The 25,928-nt window shown below is 41.8% G+C and overlaps 2 protein-coding genes across 7 annotated transcripts in view; one reads left to right on the top strand and one right to left on the bottom strand.

Annotated features, from left to right (window-relative positions):
- Positions 1-22,909, bottom strand: part of agtpbp1 (ATP/GTP binding carboxypeptidase 1) — a 330,136-nt gene extending 307,227 nt beyond the window's left edge. The window contains exon 1 of one of the 5 annotated variants that reach the window (XM_043713129.2): positions 22,699-22,909. Coding sequence is in view for 4 of the 5 variants with exons in the window: in XM_043713120.2 (XP_043569055.1) it covers positions 56-131 (76 nt within the window). In the remaining variant the exon portion in view is untranslated. Of the gene's footprint in view, positions 1-55; positions 355-22,698 lie in introns of those variants that run through there. The other 4 variants (XM_043713120.2, XM_087997543.1, XM_087997536.1 and 1 more) reach the window with 4 other exon arrangements.
- Positions 22,910-23,046: 137 nt separating this feature from the next.
- naa35 (N-alpha-acetyltransferase 35, NatC auxiliary subunit) overlaps positions 23,047-25,928 on the top strand; it is a 78,135-nt gene continuing 75,253 nt past the window's right edge. Inside the window, exons 1-2 of one of the 2 annotated variants that reach the window (XM_043713167.2) lie at positions 23,047-23,191; positions 25,479-25,607. In XM_043713167.2, the coding sequence (XP_043569102.1) occupies positions 25,484-25,607 (124 nt within the window). In that variant the 5' untranslated portion in view covers positions 23,047-23,191; positions 25,479-25,483. The remainder of the gene's footprint in view (positions 23,192-25,478; positions 25,608-25,928) is intronic. The other variant, XM_043713161.2, reaches the window with a different exon arrangement.

Raw genomic sequence — 25,928 nt, 5'->3', positions numbered from 1 at the left:
GACAGTTTAAAAAAAACAAGCAGAAGAGCGTACGTACGTCCCTTTAAACTCATACCGTATAATGGTGGCAGATTGTTGCTTGCTTTGTTCCGTGTGTATGTCGAGAGCACAGGTATAGGAGAAAGCAGCATACGCAACGAAACGCCGCTGTTTTGGATACAAACTGCTCGAACGTCTCGCAGCACCGACTCTGAGAGCACGGACGTCGCCGTGCGCCTGCATCAGCCACTGAGACACACCCCTGCAAAACTGGACCATTTATCTAAAGCTCTCCGTACCTTCTGTTTGGACAGCGACTCTTATTTTATCGATTTAAAACACAATTTCTTTAAGTTGTTCCAGTCTGAAAATTCAACATCGACGTAGTATACGTTGCAATGATTGTTTGTTTCGAAACTATCGTAAATAGTATTTTTGACATTTCGGAACAGTTCTCTATTTATCAAGGATATCTCACACGTAGCGTCCACAATGTTGTTCTGTTTTACAACAGGATACTAACTGGGTATTTTACATTCACGAATACGATTTGAATCGCAAATACAAGTTTTTTTTAAAGTTTCTCTTCCTGCCCTATTGGAACTATGAATAATCCGTTAACGTGTTACTGCATTGAGAGTACTTCTGAAGCTAAGGTTGCGGTGCCAGTCAAGTATCGACTTCGAGATGACAACTGGAAGACCTTCCTTCACTCAGCTACTTTCCATATCCCACCCAAAGCCAGGTAATGCCTTATTAGAAATGAAGCTTACTCTTCGAGATAATCACGTTGTTTTGTACAAATATTGCAGCTAACATCCAAGTTGAAATTGAAGTTATCCATGAGCTGTGCAGAATTGGAGTGCAGTACTGAGTGATGTAGTATCCACCGTACTAATATATGTGTGAATCAGAGGGGATTAGCTTCTATATAAATTAACTATATAAACATAATTTCCACTTAAAAAGTTAAAAAAACTTCAAGTTTTTCTTATGTCTTGTTTTCTTTTTCTCAAAAACATTATTCAAAGTACATTATTCAAAGTAAAAGCGTGCCTCTTCATCCCACACTACAGTTGGTCTTTGACCAAGCTTGACATTATGATTCTTTGTCTCATGGTTCTCTTCCAATTACTCTGTGTGCCTATTTTTTACGATTTTCAGCTTCCTGCTTTGGCCACTACACTGATGTTCTTGTATTTCCTATTTCCTCTTTTAAATGCTCCAACATTTCTCACATTAATAGTTTGCAGTACAACATTCTCCAAACTGTCAAATACTGTTAAGCTGCATCAGCTCAGTCCTGGTACTCTTTTTTTTTCAATTTCTTCTTTTTAAAACACGGGCTGATGATATTTTGACCAAAGAATCTCTTCTACTGTCAAAGTTGCATCTCTTAACAGGATGTGGGCATTGCTGGCTAGACCAATATTTATTACCTATCCCTAAATGTCTCGAGAACAGTTACGATTGAACCATATTATAGTGTATCTGGATTTGAAACAGATACATTTCTCCGACAATTCACAGAATTCACATTCGCGATTCAAATAGTTTTGTCATCACCATGACACCAGGTCTTAATTTCAGATTTTATTGAATTCAAACTTCACAATCTGCCATGATGGAATTTATAACCATGTTTCTCTTCCATAAGCTCCTTTCCAGCATGCATATTATGTTGTGTTCAGCCTTCATTCTCTCCAGGACAACAACTCTTTCTCTAACTTTTCCGCTTGAGTGCTTTAAGTTTATGGAAATCTTCTTTAATTACCTGAACTTTCCAAATTATTTATTTTTCCATTTCTATCAAGAGTTTTGTCTTTCAATATTGGCCTCGTGAATTTCATTATCTAAGTGTGACCTATTCATTTGGATTTTAATGTTACATTTCACAACATTGGAATTTACTCATTCTAGCTGACACTCTTGGCATTTTGCTTCCATCCATCTCTGGGAGGTTCCTCCTTCATACTTTCCCTTTGGTAATTAACGTAGGGGTGAATCACTGACACCTTCGCAGAATGTCAGTGATAAGGCACTGAAAATTTTCAAAGTATCTCACAACGTTTAGGGCAGCACAGTGGCTCAGTGCTGAGCATTGTAGCCAGGAACCCGGATTCTATTCCAGGGCAACTGTCTGTGTGGAGATTGCACATTCCACATGTCTGCTTTGTTTTTCACCAGGTGCTCTGGTTTCCTCCCCAAGTCTAAAGTAGGAGGAAGTTTTTTTTGCACACAAAGATGTGCAGGTTAGGTGACATGGCCTTGCTAAATTCCCCATATTGTCCAGGAATGTGCAGGCTAGCTGGATTAGCCATGGGAAATGCAGCATTACAGGGAGAGGGGAGGGGTCAAGGGTCTGGGTGGAATGCTTTTTGCAGGGTCAGTGTGGACTCAGTGCCAAATGGCCTGCTTCCACAATGGAGGAAATCAATGACGACCCCTTTAAAATACAGCTGGACCAGTACTGCTTCAAATTAGAGGGCATATTTCAATGGGTATATAACTTTGAATATCCAATGACACTTCCTTCATCTCATGATTTACGGAATTCACAACTGTTCAATTTCAAGGTAGCAGGACCATTTGTTCAGTGATGGAGACCATTCAGTTGACATCTTTTCATTTGTGACTCCTCCAAATTTAGGTCATTCCTAGTTGTCGAATCTGTTCTACTAGTTACTGCAGGTTTATCTTGCCTGATTGCAAAGCATTTTTCAGGAGGTATCTATTTCCTTTCAAAGTGTCAGGAAAGATCTTGTGGTGCAGCTTGAACAGGATGATGGTTTAGATTTTTAGATTTAGATTTAGATTTAATTACAGTGTGGAAACAGGCCCTTCGGCCCAACAAGTCCACACCGACCCGCCGAAGCGAAACCCACCCATATCCCTACATTTACCCCTTACCTAACACTACAGGCAATTTAGCATGGCCAATTCACCTGACCCTGCACAGGGTGGGAGGAAACTGGAGCACCCAGAGGAAACCCACGCAGACACGGGGAGAACGTGCAAACTCCACACAGTCAGTCGCCTGAGGCGGGAATTGAACCCGGGTCTCTGGCACTGTGAGGCATCAGTGCTAACCACTGTGCCGCCGGTATTCTGTGCTCCAATATCAAATTTCAGATTTACGGTGGGGGCATATTTCTCGTTTTCTTTCTGATCTGAATGGTTGAGAGATTTTTTTTTCCCAGTCTGGGAACTGTCACTCCAGACATTTTGTACACTTGAGTGGTTCACATATCTATTGTATCCTCAAACTCCACACCGACCCTCCGAAGAGTAACCCACACAGACCCACTCACCTACCAATGCACTTATCACTATGGGCAACTTAGCATGGCCAATTCACCAAACCTGCACATCTTTGGACTGTGGAGGAAACTGGAGCACTGGGAGGAAACCCATGCAGACACAGGGAGAAGGTGCAAACTCCACGCAGTCGCCCGAGGCTGGAATCGAACCCGGGTCTCTAGAGCTGCAAGAAACATGGATTTGAATGGCTAATATTGTAAGCATAGGTTGGACAGCCTGGGCTAGCTTCCAGTGAAATTTAGAACAGTGATTGTGTTATGAAGTTGAAGGTATGTACTGTATCTTTAAGAGAGAGAGAAATCTAGCAAATACCTGTGATGTCACAGAGTATACTAGACAATTGAAAGATGTAACATTTTGGCTGTAACCTAGATAGCTCATTGGTCAAATTCAAACTGCTGTGAAAACAATCAGTTTAAGTTAGGCCCCAAGATGCTAAAAGCCAATCAAATTTGAGTTTGACTGTTTTGACAACATTGAACCAATAAAATGATCCAATGTTTTTGGGTATAAAAAGCAGGAAGTTTGAATAGTTAGCCAGCGAAAGAAGACCAGCTGCCATTGTCAGACAGATTGCCCAAAAACCATCTCTCTAAAAGGTACCTTTTCAAATGGAACATTTTTGCAATAAAAGACCAAAGACGACCCAGGGAGATCTACAAAGAGAAAGCTCACCACCGCTAATGACAGCCGCTGACTGACTTTGATCATTGATTTGCTGTAAATTCAATAGGGGCTTTTTTGGATCAGTAGATTATTATGGAGTGTGTGGTGTGGTGTGGTGTGGTTGGGGGGGTAGATAACAAATCTCTAAGAGAAAGGAGGCTTACAGTTGTAAATAGTTGTTTACTGTTCAGTTTTAGAGTTAAAGAATAAAATAATTTTTTTGTTAAATAGTGGAATTTGGATAATTCTGTCACTCACACTTTAACAGACTATGAGGCAAGGTGAGCTTTTCTGTGCGTTTGGTTTAATTAGAAGGGTTTACCGCCGTGTAGTAAGAATTAGCAATATTTCCTCTAATTACCTCTGATATCCACATGTGGCAGCAGCTTCCAAATTAGATGTCAATACTGAGAATGACATCAACACGCTGATCGTTATGCACGCAACATCCAAGCAGCTGTGCAACTTAGAGGCAACGTTGGTGAATAATGACCCGATTAAAATGTTTAAGATCCTGAATGGTTTTCACAAGGTGGAGATGGAAAGAATATTTCCTCTTCTGGTTCATCTAGAACTAGAAGACACTGTTTCAAAATAAATGGTCACCCTTTCAGGTCAGAGATGAAAATTCTTTTCTGTCAGAGAGTTCTCAGTTCAGGAAGGCAGTAGAAGCAGGATCATTGAATATTTTTAAAATGGAGACAGAGAGATTCTTGTTAGGCACGGGAATCCAGGGTTATCAAGAATAGAGGGGAGTGTGGAATTTGAAACATAAACAGATCAACAACAATCTCATTGAATAGTCAAGTTTGCTCAAGGCACCAAATGATCTATATGTGATCCTGTTTCATAGGTTCCTATATGTTGTGTTCCTGAAGAAGGGCCTGTGCCCGAAACGTCGAATCTCCTGTTCCCTGGATGCTGCCTGACCTGCTGTGCTGTTCCAGCAATAAAGTTTCAACTTTGATCTCCAGCATCTGCAGACCTCACTTTCTCCTCCTATATGTTGTGTCATTCCTGCTGCCTTTTCCTTGACTTAACTATTTAGGTAGTCAGTATGTTCATCTGTCCACTCCTGACTTTATGTACTTTGGCAGGGGAGCTTGCAATACTGTGAACATGTCCTGTACATAAAGAACATTTCGTACATTTGGTTTGCAGAGCCCGAGTGAACTGACCTGTTACTTTCTGGTCTGTTTCCTTGAATTTATATTTGTTTGTTACATTTCTGAATCTTGTTAAAAGATAGTCAAGAGGGTCACTCTGTTTCCTGAGTGAAACTTTGAAACTCATTTTAGTGGGCCTGGTGGTTTGACTGTGGCTGGAGAAGCTTGCTAGATTACTTAAAAATGTGTGTTTTTACTGTTGCCCTCATGCATCTCCCAGATATTGAAAAAGATTTGAAAAGCTTCTTTTGTCACTAGTGCCTTCTACTGATTGTAACCTGCACTTTTGACTAAACCTTTCAAACATCTCAACATCAGTCTCCCACTTCATCCTGGACTAGCTGTGCACTTATTTCTGTCGAGGTGACATTTTGTTTTCATGCAATTCACTCAATTGTTTTCTGTCTTAGGCACTAATTCAGATTGATTTTTCTCAATGTAATTCAGCATTTGTTTTGTTTTAATATGCTTGGGATTTGCACACAAGTAACTTATACCACCATATAATGAATTGTGGTATCCAAGATTTAAAATAATCAAAGGTTTAGAATGATATTGAAGCTGACATTGAATGTATTTCACACAGTCCATTCGTATAGAATGAAATGTTATTGGTTTAGTAAATACAATGAACTGCAGTGATATCCTGATGCAGACTGACAAGGTTGGCTCAGTGGTGAGCACTGCTGCCTCACAGCACCAAGGACCCAGGTTCAATTCCAGTCTTGGCTGGCTGTGTGGAGTTTGCACATCTTCCATGTGTCTGCATGATTTTCCGCCAGGTGATCCAGTTTCCTCCAACAGTCCCGATGTGCATGTTCGGTGGATTGGTCATGCTTAAAAAAAATTGCTTCATACTGTGTTATGGAGATAGGATGTGGGTAGGATGCTTTGGACTATTCGTGCTGACTTGATGGGCGAAATGTCTTGTACTGTCAGGAGTCCGTGACATGCACACAGCAGAATAATTCCTAACCCTTCATGAATATAACATGTACTGAAATCTGACAGACTGCTGTGTACTATTTTACAAGAATGGTCACAAAATACTGTGAGAGTAAAATTATGAAACACAAGGATAAAGTGGTGTTTCCATTTCCCCATTGGTGACTCAACGCATGAATTAATTTTCATGCGAGACTATACTGCACTATTATGGTTCTCTTACTTTAATACGTATATTTTTTCCTATTTAATGTTCCACATTTATCACTACAATGGATAAAAAGTCCTTCATATTGCTTTATTTTCTTTCTTCTACATCCTGTTTTCCCCATTTATTGCCTCATTTCTCTCTTTCCGCCCATGAATACAGTGCCTTTAACATGGGAAGTATTCTTAAGGCACCTTAAACCTGCAACAAAAACAGCTACCAAGCCAAAGGAGGAAATATTGGGAATTATGATCAAAAATCTTTAAAGAAGAAATGACGTTGAGACCTTGGGTAGAGAGGTGGAGTGAACTTGGGAGGAAATTGTAGATTTTAAACACATAGACAACTGAAGATAGTTGCATTCAGTAGTGCCTAGGGAAATAAATGAATGCACAAAAGACCAGAGTCAGAGAATCCAAGCAGTCTATGTATCAAGGAAGGAAGTGATTCTAGCACAAGGAGAAATAGAGGGAAATAAAAGATTAAGAAGATTAAGATTGGGTAAGAAGAGCACCAGGGCAAGGTCAATGTGGATCATAGGGAAGCACAACATTATTAGATGCTGAAGCATGGTGCGATTTGTATCGTGACTCCAGACCAACAGCAACATGGTTGACTCTTAACTGCCCTCGTGGCAATTAGTTGTGGGAAATAAACGCTGGCCGAGTCAGCGATGCCCACATCTTACGAATGAGTAAGAAAACAATTCCACAGTTGAAATGTCACTATTGAAAACACAGCTACATTTTAATAAGCCTTAACATTGGAAAGCATGTTCTGATACAAATCGCACCATGCTTCAGCATCTAATAATCATTCCGTTAACACCTGATATCCAGTCAATTGTATGTCTGGCTAATTGGCATGTTAACTTCCCAGTTATTTCGCAAACATTTGCTTTAACTTAGAGTCATAGAGATGTAAGCATGGAAATAGACCCTTCGGTCCAACTCATCCATGCCGACCAGATATCCCAATCTAGTCTCATCTGTCAGCACCTGGCCCATATCCCTCAAACCGTTCCTATTCATATATCCATCCAGATGCCTTTTTAAATGTTGTAATTAAACCAGCCTCCACCACTTCCTCTGCCAGCTCATTCCATACATGTACACCCTCTGTGTGAAAACACTGCCCCTAAGGTCTCTTTTATATCTTTCCCCTCTCACTCTAAACCTATGCCCTCGAGTTCTGGACTCCCCCACCCCAGAGAAGAGATTTTGTCTATTTATCCTATCCATGGGAGCCTGCTGAGTAAGGTGAGGGCCCATGGTGTTCGAGGTGAGCTACTGGCATGGATTGAGGATTGGCTGTCTGACAGAAGGCAGAGAGTTGAGATAAAAGGTTCTTTTTCGGAATGGCAGCCGGTGACAAGTGCTGTCCCACAGGGTTCAGTGTTGGGGCCGCAGCTGTTCACGTTATATATTAATGGTCTGGATGAAGGGACTGGGGGCATTCTAGCGAAGTTTGCCGATGATACGAAGTTAGGTGGACAGGCAGGTAGTACTGAGGAAGTGGGGAGGCTGCAGAAGGATTCCTGAAGAAGGGTTATGCCCGAAACGTCGACTCTCCTGTTCCTTGGATGCTGCTTGACCTGCTGCGCTTTTCCAGCAACACATTTTCGGCTGCAGAAGGATCTAGACAGTTTGGGAGAGTGATCCAGGAAATGGCTGATGAAATTCAACGTGAGCAAATGTGAGGTCTTGCACTTTGGAAAAAAGAATACAGGCATGGACTACTTTCTAAACGGTGAGAAAATTCATAAAGCCAAAGTACAAAGGGATCTGGGAGTGCTAGTCGAGGATTCTCTAAAGGTAAACATGCAGGTTGAATCCGTGATTAAGAAAGCGAATACAATGTTGTCATTTATCTCAAGAGGGTTGGAATATAAAAGCAGCGATGTGAAACTGAGCCTTTATAAAGCTCTGGTTAGGCCCCATTTGGAATACTGTGTCCAGTTTTGGGCCCCACACCTCAGGAGGGACATACTGGCACTGGAGCGTGTCCAGCGAAGATTCACACGGATGATCCCTGGAATGGCAGGTCTAACATACGAGGAACAACTGAGGATCCTGGAATTGTATTCATTGGAGTTTAGAAGGTTAAGGGGAGATCTATTAGAAACTTACAAGATGGCTTGGAAAGGGTAGACGCTAGGAAATTGTTTCCGTTAGGCGAGGAGACTAGGACCCGTGGGCACAGCCTTAGAATTAGAGGGGGTAAATTCAGAACAGAAATGCGGAGACATTTCTTCAGCCAGAGAGTGGTGGGCCTGTGGAATTCATTGCCGGGGAGTGCAGTGGAATCCGGGACGCTAAATGGCTTCAAGGGCGAGATTGATAAATTCTTGATGTCACAAGGAATTAAGGGCTACGGGGAGAATGCTGGTAAGTGGAGTTGAAATGCCCATCAGCCATGAGTAAATGGCAGAGTGGATTCAATGGGCCGAATGGCCTTACTTCCACTCCTATGTCTTATGGTCTTATGCCCCTCATGATTTTATAAACCTCGAAATGTCACCCCTTAGCTTCCGACATTCTAGGGAAAACAGCCCCAGTCAATTCAACCTTTCCCTATACCTCAAATCCTCCAACCCAGGCAACATCCTTGTAAATCTTTTCTGAACCCTTCCAAGTTTCACAACATCATTCCGATAGAAAGGAGACCAGATTTGCACGTAATATTCCAAAAGAGGCCTAACCAATGTCTTATACAGAAGCAACATGACCTCCTAATTCCCGTACTCAATACTCTAACCAATAAAGGAAAGCATACCAAATGCCTTCTTCACCATCTCATCTATCTGCGACTCCACTTTCAAGGAGCTGCACTCCAAGGTCTCTTTGTTCAGCGACACTCCCCAGGACCTTAGCATTAAATGTATAAGTCCTGCTAAGATTTGCTTTCCCAAAATGCAGCACCTCACATTTATCTCAATTATACTCCATCTGCCACTTCTCAGTCCATTGGCCCATCTGATCAAAGTCATGTTGTAATCTGAAGTAACCTTCTTCGTTGTCCACTACACCTTCAATTTTGGTGTCATCTGCAAACTTACTAACTATATCTCTTATGCTCACATCCAAATCATTTATACAAATGACGAAAAGTAGTGGACCCAGCACTGATCCTTGTGGCACTCCACTGGTCACAGGCCTCCATTCTGAAAAACAACTCTCCACAACCGTCTTTGAGCCAGTTCTATATTCAAATGGCTATTTCTCCCTCTATTTCATGAAATCTAACTTTGCTAACCAGTCTCCCATGGGGAACCTTGTTGAACACCTTACTGAAGTCCATATAGATCACGTCCACCGCTCTGCCCTTATCAATCCTCTTTGTTACTTTTACAAAAAACTCAATGAAGTTTGTGAGACATGACTTCCCACGCACAAAGCCATGTTGTCTATCCCTAAAGAGTCCTTGCCATTCCAAATACATGTACAACCTGTCCCTCAGGATTCACTCCAACAACTTGCTCACCACCGACGCCAGGCTCAATGGTCTATAGTTCCTGGTGTGCCCTTACTACCTTTCTTAAACAGTGACACTACGTTAGCCAACCTCCAGTCTTCCGGCACCTCACCTGTGACTATCGATGATACAAATATCTCAGCAAGCGGCCCAGCAATCACCTCCCTCGATTCCCACAGAGTTCTAGGGTACACCTGATCGTGTCCTGGGGATTTATCCACTTTTATGCGTTTCAAGACGTCCAGCACTTCCTCCTCTGTAATATGGACATTTTTCAAGATGTCACCACCGACTTCCCTACATTCTATTCCTTCATGTCCTTCTCCTTCTATTCCTACCCTCACTATTCAGATATTACTACTCTGGCAACCTTCTTATTAGATTCCTGCCTATACTCTCTATATTCTCCCTTCAGAATCTCATCTTCTTCCCTTCCTATGTCGTTGGTTCCGATGTGTACGATGACCTCCTGCTGGGCCCTCTCCCCTCTTGAGAACATTCTGCACCCTCTCTGAAACATCCTTGATCCTGGCACCAGGGAGGCAACACACCATTCTGATTTTTCACTGCTGGCCACAGAAATGTCTATCTGTACCTTGAACTTGAGAGTCCCCTAACACAATAAATCTCTTGGAACCCGACTTACCCCTCATTGCATTACAGCCAGTCTCGATATCAGAAACCTGGCTGATCATACTACATTCCCCTGAGAATCCATCACCCCCTGCATTTTCCAAACAGCACACTTGTTTGAAATGGGGATAGCCACAGAAGATTCCTGCACTACCTGCCTACCTCTCTTATCTTTCCTGGAGTTAACCCATCTATGTGACTGTATCTGCAACTTTTTCCCTTCCTATAACTGCCATCAATCACATCCCCTTGCTTATGTAAATTCCTCACTGCTTCTAACTGACTCTCCAACCAATCCATTAGATCTGATTGGATTCGCAACCAACGGCATTTATTGCAGATATAATCCTCAGTAACATGTAAACTTTCCCTAATCTCCCACATCCTACAAGAAGAGCATTTCACTCTACTGAAGGCCATTTTTGCTTCTTTTGCTTCTTCCAATCTACAGACCCAGAAAATAGAACTGTCTTATTCCTCTACAAAACACTGCTCCAGGCCAACTTAATACTTATGGCTTGTATTTATAAGTTTAATCAAGAGACATATCTCAATAAAACATATAATCAAGAAAGAACCAACTCAACTCACTACTGCAGACTTTCTGTAGGCCACACTTAAAAATATTCACTTCTCTGATTCTGTGCTGTGACTTCTCCCAAATAGGTTCTTCCAAGATTAGTTGTGAATTTCACTGTTTGTTTATTTTCCCAGATGCACTCCGATGTCCAGCGAGACATGAATTTAAACAGCAAAGGCAGTAACTGCAGAGGTTCACCGCTGCGTCAGTTAGCAGTGTGAGTTTCTTCTCTCTCTCTCTCTACCCCCTGCACTGACCTGGCCATGTGCTGCCTTTGTCTGTTCCTCTCCCTTTTAAAAGTGCTGTGGTTTTGACTTTTTTTTCTCCAAAGTTCCAAAACAATGCAACAGCATAGAAAATAGTAATTGCTGCTCCTGGAATTTGAGGAAATCACCTCCAACACCTAAAATACTTCAAAAAAAGAGCAGCCTGTTACAGCCATAAATTTTTCCTGTCCTCCATCTTGGACTACCCAGAATCCAGTTCTAACAATCCAGATAATATCCTAATACTTTTGAGCTGTGTACAAAGCGTCAAGTGGAAACTACCATTCTTTCATTATCACCTTAAGTTCAAGGAAAAGGTCTTTCATGCAGATGTTTTTGTAACAACCGGCAAGCAACTGAAAGTAACAGTATAGTTAATACAATGTGAAATCTACATTGTTGTATGATTCTTACCGTAATATATTCATTCTTAAAGTACTGATGTTGAAACAAATCAAAACAATTAAACAGCCAGTTAACAGTTAAATTTGTAAGACTCAGTTTCACCAAACCTTTGTGACTTCAATTTCATTTACACTTCTAAATTTGTAAAAAAAAGTCAAACAAGAACAATTTAGTAGTGAAACTGAAAAGTGCTCAATTACATTGAGACAAACAAGATTACAACTGATCAACTGAAGATAAATTATTCAACATGTATTAAATATGCAAGCTTAACATTTGCCCAAAAAGACCACGTGAAAATTATTCTCACCAATACTGTGATAGGCAGATAACACTGTTGGAGCCTCAGGCCACGTATAAAACTTACATTTTAATATTCATCCTTTTCAATTTTCTCAAGATGCTGATACCAACAGAGTTTGTGACCTGATTTAGGAGTAATTGACAAAAACAATTCTGAAGGAACCTTTCAAACTGAAATCAAATTCCTCAGCAAAGATGTGAAGGGTCACACATCATCAGTCACAACTTTTAGATGCCTTCTCAAAAGATATAATCAATTTTTTGACACCCACAAAAATGCTGGAATAATGCAGGGATAGGAAGAAAAAACTCCCTGACTCTTAATTGCAGTAAAATCACCACAGTCCAAGAGGCCCATTGGGGCCACTCTCTCCTTAAAGATAGATGACTGGTAGTGGTTTAGCTGGAGGATCACCACACTTCAGATGAAGAATGAGCTTGAGAACGTGCTGACCTCCGCCAGTACGGGAATTGAATCCGTAATGTTGGCATCTCTCTGCATCACAAACCAGCTGTCCAACCAATTGAGCTAAACATGATTATTGTACAGTGGAAGACACAAAATTGGCTTTAAATATTTTGACTACATTCAGTACCATGCTTATGCAAATGACAAAAATCAAGCAAAGCCTCTAGAAACAAACTGAGGGAGGCAATATCTTCACAGCTGAGAAAACAACTGTAAATAGATTCCAATAGTCATTCACTCTTACTTCACTCTTCACTATCCAAGCAACATTGGAAATTATGACTTAAGCAGTAAACAAACTACATTGATATTGCAGCAAAGAATGTCTCATCCAGTTTCCGATAATATCTGTTATAGAGACTCAACATATTAGATCTTTAAGTGCAACTTCACTGGTTCTTCCTGTGAAATGTATAATCTTCTTATGTAAGTACTCATAAAACTGAGATATTAACTTTCACAGCTTTCAATAACCTTGGATTTCTAACTAACCATACCTGGTGTACACGTTTCACAGACTGAAGTTTTACAGAGATAACTGAGATTTCCCTGAACTGTTCTGCACTCCTTCCGAGGACGGAAACTATATTTGCCTCTGGCCCCAATCAGATCTTCCTTGAACTGCGCTAAAAGATTTCATTTCCTGAAAATCAAATTTTGACTATCCCAAACCAAAATTACACTAACAGCCTTCAATCTTTACACTCCCATCATAAACCACCACTGTAAAAACAATTTTCCATTGACATTTAAGGGTGGTCCTTGTCGCATATTGGATTAAGTTTCATTTCTGGTCTGGCCGAATGATTATTTTTAAAAATACCTTCGAAAAAGTAACCAACCTCAGTTATAACCATGTTAAAATCTCTACATAAATAAAAATCAAATACCTCTCTCGGTAATTTAAATAAATATAATTTCCAAAATAATTAAAAGATCCCATAACACCACTGGTGTTTTGGCAGTTTCAAAAGCATTTTTTTAGAAGAAATCCTACTTTTAAAATACTGGTACCAAAACAATGTTTTGTATGCATGTTGTGAAAAGGTCTGGCAATCAAACCTTTGAGACTTTAGTTACAACAAGAGTTAAACTTCACATTTTATTTGCTCATTTTTATCATCATCTTAATGAGGCCGCTCATAACGTCTTGCTGATTCGGTCTTTCTTCAACTCTCTTTCAGTCTGTATGTCAAAACTATCCACCCATCCAACTATTCTCCTCTTCTGTTTTTACTTTTAATTCCTCCTTTGATTGAGCCAAGGCAAGGTGGTCAAGTATTTATTTCCAATGTCCATAATTGACTAAATTTCTCTCTCCAACTAGATATAGCAAACTTTTAGATTCATTTACCCCAATTCTTGGACCAATCCATTAAATCATCTCTATGAAATCTGAGTGTGCCCTTTACCACAATCAGATTTCAAGACCTGACATTTTCCACTCATGTGCTTTTTTCAGAATAAAACAGTAGTTGTATACTGGATGTTTTTCAGATTCATGCTGATGTTTTTGGACTTCCAGGACCCATATTAAGTAATGGATCATGTCTCTTTCTATAGGTAATATAACCTGGATTTAGTATTTATCCTCGAGCCAACATACTGGACAATTTTATCATAATTCTTCCACTCTTAACATTTGTACTGCCATTTATGCCATAACATTTTTGGTTGCCTTAGATCCATCAGTTAGTCTGACATTAATAGTAAAGAAACTTTTGGGAAAAATTCTGAAGGACAAGATTGACCAATATTTGCAAAGGCAAGAATTGGTCAGATGTAGTCAGCACCAATTTATCAGAGGGATGTCCTGTCTGACTAATGTAATTGAGCTTTTTTCTTTCAAAAGGTGATTGAATATATTGTTGAGAGTAGTGCAGTTGATGTGGTTTACATGGCCTTACTGGAGTCCATTGACAAGGTCCCACATAGAAGGTCAGGTCAAACACTTTGTTTTTGGGTAAAACAATCTTAAAAGAACCAGTGAGAAAAAAAGATTTTTCGTTGTATGAACGTTCTTCATCTATCCAATACGTAACCCGAATACTAAAATCAAATTACACAATGAAACTAACTCACAAACATGCTTTTTTTCCATAAACAGTGTAATTTACTCATTTATTTCTTGGTTCATTTTTATGGCTTTTCCAATGCAAACCGTATTGAAATCCAATGCACGGTTTCCAGCAAAAGATACAAAGTTATTGGTCACACAAGGAAACAGTTTTTTTAAAGTCCACAATGAAAAGATCCAGGATTTAGAAACATTTTCTGCACTTGACTATGTGTATGAATTGTTTCTGCTCATTTTGAAACTTTGTTTCAAATAAAATCCAAAAACAGACATGAATATGTGGAGGTTTAACATATTATAAACAGAAGAAAAATATTATGTACCTCAAAGGGTACTCACTGTAACAATCCAGTTCCTGGAGGTAGCTCAAATGCTATAATACACCACTGGATTCATGTTTAAAAAGAACAATTGTTCTTATTGGCCAAATATAAACACCATTATTTGAAATGCACTAATATCAATTTCAAAGTTCACATAATGAAATAAAATCGCATGTTTAGTCGTTTATTTAATTAAACAGTTAAGAATCTTTAAGTTATAAAACCTTGTCTTGGATATGCCATAACAATTCAGTTCATTTCTTCTCAAGGGAATCGAGGTGCCATCAGAACCTTATAACGAATTACATGTTTTCTCTTACAGCAGACTGAGGAAGCTGTACGGGAGTCTCTGGCTGCTCCCAATTTCTAAATACAGCAGTTGCTTTGGAAATCTGGGATTAAGTATACAGATGACATGTCCTGCTTGAATGTATAGTGCCTCTCAATGCAATACATGTTAATTTTTCTATGCTACCATTGCTTTCTTTGCCTCCGATTTGATGATATAAGGTAGTCTATCAAGTGCCCTCTTTCTATGTTGAAAGAGGCAAGTTCTGGATGTAGGTTTGCTCGCTGAGCTGCAAGGTTTGTTTTCAGACATTTCGTTACCATACTAGATAACATCTTCAGTCAGCCTCCAGATGATAGCCCGTTTTCTATTTATATGTTTGGGTTTCCTTGGGTTACCCAAGGAAGGCTCACTGAGGATGTTATCTAGTATGGTGACAAAACATCTGAAAAACAAACCTTCCAGCTTAGTGAGCAAACCTACATCCAGAACCTCAGCCTAAGCCACAAATCTTGTTAAAAAGACACAAGTTCTTCATTCATTTTTTTCCTTCTAACTCAGACCTTTGTCACCAGCAATCATAGTTCCTCCCTGTACTGTCCTCAACATCTTTCTTACACTTGACAAATTGACGTTTACTTTGGATTGTAAAATGGAAATAATCATATAGTACAGTATAAGAAGAAATAAAAGAAAGCTTATTACTGGAAGGATACAGAGAAAATTTCAGACTCTATCAGAACCATTCAGAACAATTGTTTTGTCAGGAAATCTTTCAGGATCGAGGTTAACTAGCATCACTCTGGTTTGATGAGTTCTGAAATGGCTGCTAAGTCCAAGACACAATCTGCAGACTCTGCAACAAGAGTGGCAGGTGGTAATTGAAGGGTTGGGTACATAGGTTGTTTAAAGATTTGTGTGCTCCCTCCATCCTTGACTTCACCTCTGCAGCTTTCTGTCAAAGTCTTTCGAGACATTTGTTGCCTTCCCACATGACCCTGTTCCAGTTTAGTTAGTCACAAGCTAGGGTCCAGCATGAGTCAGTGGGTACATTTTGCCCAGTCTTGAGTTGCTCGATCTGTCCAAAGTCTAATCCATTTAGCACGGTGATTAAGCCACACTGCACATTGGAGAATATTCTCAATGTGAAGACGGGACTTCGTCTCCACAAGGACTGTATGGTGGTCACTCTAACTGATACTGTCATGGACAGACACATCAGTAGCTGGCAGACTGGTAAGGATAAAGTGAAGTACATTTTTAGTGCTCTTGTTGGTTCCCTCACCACCTACCACAGACCTAGTCTAGCGGCTATGTCCTTTAGAGCCTGAACAGCTCAATTAGTGCTGTCACTGAGCCATTTTCCTCCACATAGAATACATTTTGTACCCTAGCCACCATCAGTGCTTCCTCGAAGTGTTGCTCAACAGGGAGGAGTACTGATTCATCAGCTGAGTGAGGACAGTACATGGGAATCATGAGGTTTCCTTGCCCATGTTTAAACCAAAGACATGAGGGTTCCTGGTGTTCAGAGTCAATGTTGAGGATTCCCAGGGCAATTGCCTCCCAATTAAATACTGCTATGCAGCAACCTCTGCTGGGTGAGTCCTACTGGTGGGACAGGACATATCCAGGAATGGTGATGGCAGGTCTGGGATATTATCTGTAAGGATTCTGGATTAGAGTGGTGCTGGAAAAGCACAGCAGTTCAAGCAGCATCCGAGGAGCAGGAAAATCAACGTTTCAGGCAAAAGCCCTTCATCAGGAATACAGGCAGAGTGCCCTGAAGGGTGTAGATCTCCACCCTTCAGGCACTCTGCCTGTATTCCTGATGAAGAACTTTTGCCTAAAACATTGATTTTCCTGCTCCTCGGATGCTGCTTGAACTGCTGTGCTTTTCCAGCACCACTCTAATCCAGAATCTGGTTTCCAGCATCTGCAGTCATTGTTTTTACCTCATTATCTGTAAGGTATGATTCCGTGGATATGCTTGACTAGTCTGTGAGACAGCTCTCCAAATTTTGGAACTAGCCCTCAGCTATTAGTAAAGAGAACATTGCAGGGTTGACAGGGCTGTTTCTGCTGTTGTCTTTTCCAGTGCCAGCATCAATGCCAGACGGTCTGTCTGGTCTCATTTCTTTGTTGAGACTGTAGCAATTGTTATTACAGAGTGGCTTGCTAGGCCATTTCAGAGGGCAGTTGAGAATCATTCACACTGCTATGCGGCTGGGGTCACATGTTGCCCGGATAAGGTGGGGATGGTAGATTTCCTTCCCAGAAGGACATTTGTGAGCATTGTACAGAGGTAGAAGATCAGCCATAACCTCACTAAATAGTAGTCTGGGTTCAAAGCACTGACTGGTCTACTCCTGCACCTTTTTTTTATACTTTCATGTCAGGTGAACATGATAACCACTACACTACACAACACTGTGATGCTTATAAGTCTAGGAGTTATTGAAAGATGAATGTTTCAATCATGGATTCTGAAAGCAGTGTTTGAACTTCACGTTGAAATTCCACATACAATATTTAAGTACAACAATTTTACCATTCGGCCTCCAGAGCTGGGTAGAAGTACCCAGAACCATATTATCTACCAACTGAGCTAGCCATGCTCTATACAGCGTTGGTTTAATGTCACAATCTTTTTCACCCTAGTTTGTGGTGTTTCAGTTTGTGAAGTATATAATCATGGGACTTGAAAGATGGCAAAAAATGGATGTAGGTTTGCTCACTGAGCTGGAAGGTTTGTTTTGAGACATTTCATCACCATACTAGGTAACATAATCAGTGAGCCTCTGGTGAAGCACTGGTGGTATGGTCCGCTTTTTATTTATGTGTTTAGGTTTCCTTGGGTTGGTGACATCATTTCCTGTGGTGGTGTCATTTCCTGTTCTTTTTCTCAGCGGGTGACAAATGGGATACAAGTCAATGTGTTTGCTGATAGAGTTCCGGTTAGAATGCCGCTTCTAGGAATTCTCACTAATATCTTTACATGCAGATGAGGAAGGACACCACTTCGACTGGGAAAAACACATCCATCCTAGGGCAAGCCAAACAGAGGAATGCATGAGAATTCCTAGAAGCATGGCATTCCAACCGGAACTCTATCAACAATCACATTGATTTGGATCCCATCAACAAAACATCATCAACAAAATATTCCTGTTTAGATTTACCGCTCATCTAGCTTGTGTATAATTTCTGCTTCCACAGGAAGCACCAACATAGCAGATACTGTATTCCATGAGCCTTCAAGTTTGACAAGAATGAAAGGCTTTCCTGAGGGTGAAAAATGTCATGTACAGTGATTGGTGTAATTTCTTGCATTTTCCTTCAGATTTGCAGCCGAATAAAGGCCATGACATCAGTGACTCTTGATGGGCAGAAACTGCATTGAAACTCAGGAAGGAGTTCCACTGGGGGAGATGATTGAAGAATCTTTGCAATGATCCTCCCTGTGCAAGACAGGGAGCATAAGGAGTGTAGTTCGCCAATTATGACTTGTCTCCTTTCTTGAATACAGTTTTAATGACAGTGATCTTCAGACTTCTTGTTATGCACTAATCTTCCTAAATGAAGGACACAAGATTGTGCAGTCATGCCAGGAGTTTCAGAATTTTAGCAGGGATTCCATCAGCCCAAGGAATTTTCAAAGAGACAAAAAAACTGCAGATAATGGAACCCAAAGTGGCCAACAGAAGGCTGGAAGAATACAGCAAGCCAGGCAGCATCAGGAGCTAGAGAAGTCAACGTTTCAGGTTGAGACCCTTCATCAGGACTTGAAGGAGGCAGAGAACTTCTTCAAAGTGGCATCCTTTGAAGAGACTTCACAGTGGTATAAATTTGGTTAAAGACAAAAAAAACTGCAGATGTTGGAATCCGAAGTAGACAAATAGGAGGCTGGAAGAACCACACAGCAAGCCAGAGCACATCAGGGGCTGGAGAAATTGATGTTTTGGGTTGAGACCATTCATCAGGTCTGTTCTTTAGCTGTCGGATGGCTTTTTTTTAAAAAAGAAAGCATCTTACAGTTCTGAAAAAGTCATGCCAGACTCAAATCATTAACTGTGTTTCTCTCTCTACACATGCTGCCATACCTGGTGAGTTTCTCTAGCATTCTCAGTGTTTGTTTCAACTTTGTCTTTTTAGCAACCAATCAGTGGCCTTAACTGTTGATGCACTCTTAAGTTTGTACTCTCTGTTCCTTCCAGACATATTCTGGTAATCATTACCCTCTTGCTAACCTGCCTTATTATATCATTTCCCTCCAATTTATCACATCTCCTCTCATTTGATCCCTTTGTCCTACTTAGTTTAAAGCCCTCTCTACCACCATGGTTATATCACTCACCAAAAATGGTCCCAGCCCAAATCAGGCACAGACCATCCCACTGGTACAGTTTCCAGTTTACACAGTAACCCATAAATTGAACCCCACTTTTCCTACACTAGTGTTGAACCATATACTAATCTCTCCAATTTTATCTATCCTTATTTACCGGATGCCAAGTTGCTCATAGCCCAGGCACAAGTCAGGAGTGGATGAGTACAACTCCAACCACATTCAAGAAGCTAGACCCCATCCAGGACAAAACAGCTCACTTGATTGGCACCACATGCACAAGCATTCACTCCTTCCAATCAGGAGTAGTGTGTACTCTACAAGATGCACTGCCTCCTCCTAGGTGGTGCGCCCTGGCGATGTATTTTTTCCGCCAGGTGCGTAACCTCAACTACGACAGGCAGCTCCTGTTCGTCGACCGTGACGGTTTGGAGGTCGCCCTCAAGACGCTGCCTGTCTTTTACCAGGACCTGATCACTGTCTGGAACATGGTCGAATCGCGTCGCGCCTACCCTCCGGCTGGAGTAGCGGCTGTCGTCAGGGAGCCGTTGCTCAGGAATCTGCACCTCCGTACTCGCGGGTTCGAGTGGCTGTCGGAGGGGAGGACCGTGGCGGCGAGGGTGACCAGGGTCGGGGACGTGCTGGGTGCCGGGGGCCTGGGCTGAACGCTACCACAGGACATAGCGAGCAGGGCAGCGGTAGACGTCCGGTACGTGGCCACAACCATCCGACGCCTTAAAACGGCGGTGCTCGGACCCGACGTGGTGCACCAGTTGGAGGACGCTCAGGTGTGCGGTTGGATCCCGTCAGCGCTCACCCCAGCCCGGACGGAATTTCACATTGGCCCCAGGGTCCCATACTTCCCGCGGGAGCCTGTGCCCCACAACCTGAGCCGCCTCCGGAATTTTAATTTTGTTTCTTTCATGGATGTGAAAAGGAGGACCCTGTATAGACTGCTGCTTGCACACCGTCCACCTCTTCTCCCTCATCCACCGTCCGGACACGCCTTGGCGTGCCCATTTGCCACCGGGAGGTGGGGATCCCCAGTAGAGGGCTCTCTACGCGGGAGTCCTCCCCCTTTCTCTCGTGGATCTGGGGTGGAGGGTGCTGCATGCAACAGTCCCCTGCAACCGCAGATTGCGGTGGTTCACGGACTCCCAGCCCAACTGCTTGTTCTGTGGCGCTGTGGAGTCCGTGGACCATGTATATATTGGGTGTGGGCGTTTGCACTCCCTTTTTGATTTTCTGAAAAACCTCCTCCTCTGCTTCTGGTTGCACTTCAGTCCCACGCTCCTGATCTTTGGGCACACGGTACGGAGGAAGGAGGGCAGGTCTGAAGACCTCCTCGTAGGTCTGCTCCTGGGCCTGGCCAAACTGGCCATTAACAGGTCCAGGCAGCGGGCCGTGGAGGGGGTCGTTAGGGCCGACTGCCTGCCCCTCTTCCGCGGTTATGTTGAGCCCGGGTGTCCTTGGAGAAGGAGCACACGGTATCGACCAACACCCTGGAGTTGTTCAGGGAGAGGTGGGCGCCGCAGGGAGTGGAGTGCATTATTTCTCCCTCCAACTCTATTTTGATTTAGTCCCTACCCTCCCCTTCACTCTTTTGATCACACAGCACTGCCCTTTGATGTGAAGGGCAGTGCTTGTTACTGGCCACCCGGGTGTTTTCCTATCTTCCTGGTGGTGGAATTTGAATAAAGATTCGTGCACTTTGTGTCTTTCACTGTGTCTCACACCTGCACCCACACACCATGGGTGCTAAAAAAAAGGGAAAAAAAAATGTTTCTTGGGTCTGCTCCTGGGCCTGGCCAAAAAAAACAAGAAGCACTGCAGAAATTCAGCAAAGATCTTTAGACAGCATCTTCCAAACACATGGCCACTTTCATCTAGAGGAACGTGGGCAGCAGATTCATGGCGGCAACACCACCACCTGCAAATTCCCCTCCAAGCCACTCCCCATCCTGAATTGGAAATATATGAACATTCCTTCACTGTTGCCGGGTCAAAATCCTGCGATCCCCTCCTGAAGGGCATTGTGGGTCTATCCGTAGCATAGGAACTGCAGCAGTTCAAGGAGGCATTTCACCACCACTTTCTCAAGGACATATGAGGGACGAGTAATAAGTGCTGGCCAGCAAGTAACACACGTCCCAAAGGCAAATAAATAAATAGAAATACGGCAAGTAACTTTGTATATAAAATTGAACTCTTGGAAAAATAATTTATAGCAATATAAACAGGTTAATATCGTTCCCAAGGCAGGTTGTAAGGTCCCTCATGTACGTATTAAATTCCGCATCTGATCATATGCAATACTGGACGCAATCTAACCCGTGCATCACAAACACAAATCCAATTCGATTGCCCTACATTGGGTAGATTATTGATCGTACAACAATGAAGAGTTATGGGGATAGGGCAGGAAAGTGAACGAGACGAATGTTGGATCGGCCATGATTCTACTAAATGGCGGCTCAGGCTGGAGGGGCCAAACGGCCTCCTCTTATTTCTTATTTATAGCCTTACTAAACGACGATCCTGTCCTCAATATTAAAAACATAATTCCGAAGACCATCCTCCATAGATTGCACAGATATTAATGCAAAGCACAGGTATAAAAGTAATTCATCCACGGAATACAGTTAGTGCTATTCTCTCTGATCGATCAGGAATCCGAGATACAAAAGGCGAGAAACCAAGAGCAAACAAAAACTTTCCTTTTCTAATGGCTGAAATAACTATAAAATAATGGCCCACAATGCTGACCAACTTTACGATCTATAACAATGTAAAATAAAATTTACTCTCTTTTTCTCTCCACGGATACAACCAGAACTGGTCTTTACCAGCACTTTGTTTTTGTCACTGCCCCCAAGGTGGGCATTCCTAGACTGTGAATATACTAAAAACTGGTATGCGCAGCTAAAGTGGATTTAGGATTTAAAATAAGAACAAAGATGCGAAGTGGCAAACAATGCCAGCGTCCAATCGCAAAGTGTCTACAAAAAAATATTTTAATGCCGAGTTGCCAGCATCAACGTGCAGCAGATGGAAACCCTCATTCGTGAAACGTTCACTGAATGAGAAACTCTTAACAACGTTAATCAGCATGCATGTAAATGAAACTCAGGATCCACTGCACAAGGAAAAGGATGGACAATCCCAATGTTCTAACATTTAGTATCTATGGAAATACTAGTCATCAGCTCACTCAGCGATGTGGCTTGATGTTGTCAACACACTTACTTTCATTGGCAGGGAAGCGCGTTGCAACGCCTTCAAGTTGTTAAAGGCGCTTTACACTCGTAGTCTCTTTCTCTCCTGCTGATCTCGATGGATGAGTAATGTTCTGACAGACTCCATTAACGCCCAGGTAAAGACTGTGGTAGTAATTAAAGCCATCAACCATTTGGCTTTTCCAGTTCTCCTTTCCACCCCTCGTCCCGCTGCAGGGGAGAATTCAGTTACAGGAAATGGTCAAATTCACATCCCGCAGCTCGAGATAGTCCTCGCGACATTTCTCAGCGAGCCTCCGCCGTCACTGGTGCTGATGGGATTTGTAGTTCCGGAGGGTCCTTCCAGATATGGTATGGATGCTGTTCTCTTCCCTGTCAGGACTTCAGTTCCCGAAAAGCGAAGTGCGGCGGTAGCCGTACGGCGAAAGGAGTGGGATGAACTCAAAGTATGGTTTTCGCTAATCTGGTCACGGTGATGTATTGACGGCTGCTTCACTCTCGAGGTAAGGGGAAAGGATGAAACCCCGTAATCTCTTGTGTAATCAGCAGTCATTCGGTTAGACATGCTTCGATCCGCGGACCTCAAAAAATCATGCAAGTAAATTTGAGCAGTTGGTGACATTTTCAATTTTACACGTAAGGCCTCTGCAATGGAGTAGTGATTGCATAAGCGTGATTTAAATAAAGCCATTAAATATAGGAACAGATGTTTCTCAACCCCATTCTCTTGCCTTCTCCTTATAATCTTTAATTCCCTAACTAATCGAAAACTTTGCTATCTTTGTTTTAAACACATTCAATGATTTTGCCTCCATAACCTTCTGCGACAATGCGATTCACAGATTCACCACTTTCTGGCTGAAGAAATTACACCTCAACTCAGTTCAAATGGCCATTCCTTCACTCTGAGGCTGTGCCCTCGGGTCACAATTTCTCCAGACGCGGAAACGTTTTCATCATGTACACTTTATCCAGGCTCGTCAGTATTTTATAAGCTCACACCCCCATCCTTCTAACTCCATCGAGTACATATTCAGAGTCCTCCACCACTTCTCATAGTAACAAGCCCTTCACCCCCAGGGCCATTCTTGTAAACTTCCTCTAGTGTGGAGGGGACCCAACATTTCCTTCCTTAGATACAAGACTCAAAACTGCTCACAATATTCCAAATGCAGACTGACCACAGCCTGAGTAGTACATCTTGCTCATGTATTCTAGTCCTCTTGAAATGAATGGTAACATCTAAATTTCCTACCTAACTGCCAACTGAACCTGCATGTTAAACTTAAGATACTCCTGAACAAGATTTCTGAAGCTTACCCTATTTAGAAAATAGCCTATATCTCTATTCTTCCCAACAAAGTGGATAAACTCTCACTATCCCACATTATATTCCATCTGCCACTTCAGTGCCCACTCACTTAGCCTGTCCAAATCCTTCAGTAGCCTCCCTGCTTCCTACTTGTCCCCCACCCAACCTATTTTTGTATAATCTGCAAACTGAGCAACAATGCCCTCAGTTCCTCCTTCCAGATCCAGAATGTATATTGTGATTATTTATGGTTCCAACACCGACCCCTGTGGAACTCCACTTGTCACTGGCTACCATCCTGAAAAAAATCCTTTATCTACATTCTCTGCCATTTGCCAGTCACCCGATCTCTGTCCATGTCAGTACCTTGCTTGTAACACCATGAGCTGTTGTCGGAGAGTCTCCTTTGCCAAAGATAGAGGATAATACCATTGCACCAAAAAAGCTCCACTATAGATGTTACTATATATGAATTTTCAGACCAAATTTGTTTAAAGTGTCATTGTCATTCTGCAAGATTCGAACACATGAGTTTATAAATAATACATTTAGTATGGATTGCTTAACAGACAGGTTAGGAATAAACAAATCACTTCTGGCATGGCAAGTTGTAACTGGCAATGTTTTTAAGTATTAAATGTATATTATCTGTTGCATTATAATGCTTAAGGTTCGGGATAAGTGACTTCCTCACAAACTGGCTTTTTTAAAGAGAATATTAATTGCTAAATGGTGAGATGAGATGTCATTGCTCATCCTGATACTATTATTATAGTCTGGACTCTGGAAGAGGAAAGGAGTAATAGAATTCAGGGAAGAGAACATTTTAATTTGGTTTGTTGCAGACTTCATTGGGAGAAGGAAAAAACAAGGGCCGTTAATGGTCACAAGTTCTGCAGTGGAAAGGGAGTGGGAAGCCATCTTCATCTGTTGGCAGTATGTGCTAGTTGCATTTTCATGAAGCCTGTTACATAGAGGTGGTGGGGAGAAAAGAAGTAGGAGACTGAAAGATTGCAAAATGTGCCTGTCCACTCCCCATTATCTGGTTTGAGGCAGACAGAACTATGTGGGTGAAACCTTTTTTCTCATTGTGGTGGTGTTGGGCTGGGCAAGTGTGATTTCAGGTGTGCTGGATGAAGACATCTCCTCCCCCTAGCATAAAGATCAGAGATAATTTTGAGAAATTGCATCCTTCCAGCTTATCAATTCTCTTTCTGCCTAGCAAAAGACCGAGGTCTTAACATTTTCTATTTTACTAGAATGTTGTATCTACTGCTGTAATTAATAAAATGATAGTATTTTCTCCATAATCGTTGATACTGTCCCTGGAGGTCTCAGGAAAACTGTTGAAAGCCTTTGTTACTACTGAGTGCTGTAGTGAAGTCAAATCTTTGTGTCGAGTCTTCCAGTCAGCAGGAACCATAAAAGTGTTGTCTGCAGGAGAGTCTAAACTATCTTATATGGTTTGATCTCTGTAGTTACCATGGTCACCAAAGCATCTTTGGATGAAGACGACATTGGGTGGGGGCTTGGCATCTCAGAAAAAATGGAAAAAAGTAATGCAAACTGGGTCGACATCACCAAGCAATTCAAAGATTGCTGTAAAGGTAAATTTATCAATATTTTGAGCAAGTTTCTTAATATCATGTAAAGCTGGTGGAAGCAAGGTCCTTGAATATTTTTATGGCAGAGGTTGCTAGATTCTTGTTAAGAGAGAGGTGAAAGATTATCAGAAGTAGGTGGGAATGTGCATTTGAGGTTGTGATCTAGTCAGCCATAATCCTGTTGAATGAAAGTGTAGGCTTAAGGGGTTGAATGGACTAGATCTGCTCCTAATTTGTTTGTAAATTGAGAGTGTCATGTAATCCAAGAAGTGAGTAAATATATCGTTTTTTTCCCAACAGCAGAACTTCTTCCGAATTTATACT

This window comes from Chiloscyllium plagiosum, unplaced genomic scaffold, assembly GCF_037043375.1.
Source record: "Chiloscyllium plagiosum isolate Xiang-an unplaced genomic scaffold, Cpla_swu_hap1 HiC_scaffold_2, whole genome shotgun sequence".
Classification (NCBI taxonomy): Eukaryota; Metazoa; Chordata; class Chondrichthyes; order Orectolobiformes; family Hemiscylliidae; genus Chiloscyllium; species Chiloscyllium plagiosum.
The sequence above is the reverse complement of the archived record's forward strand: the minus strand, read 5'-3'. Positions and strand labels throughout refer to the sequence as shown.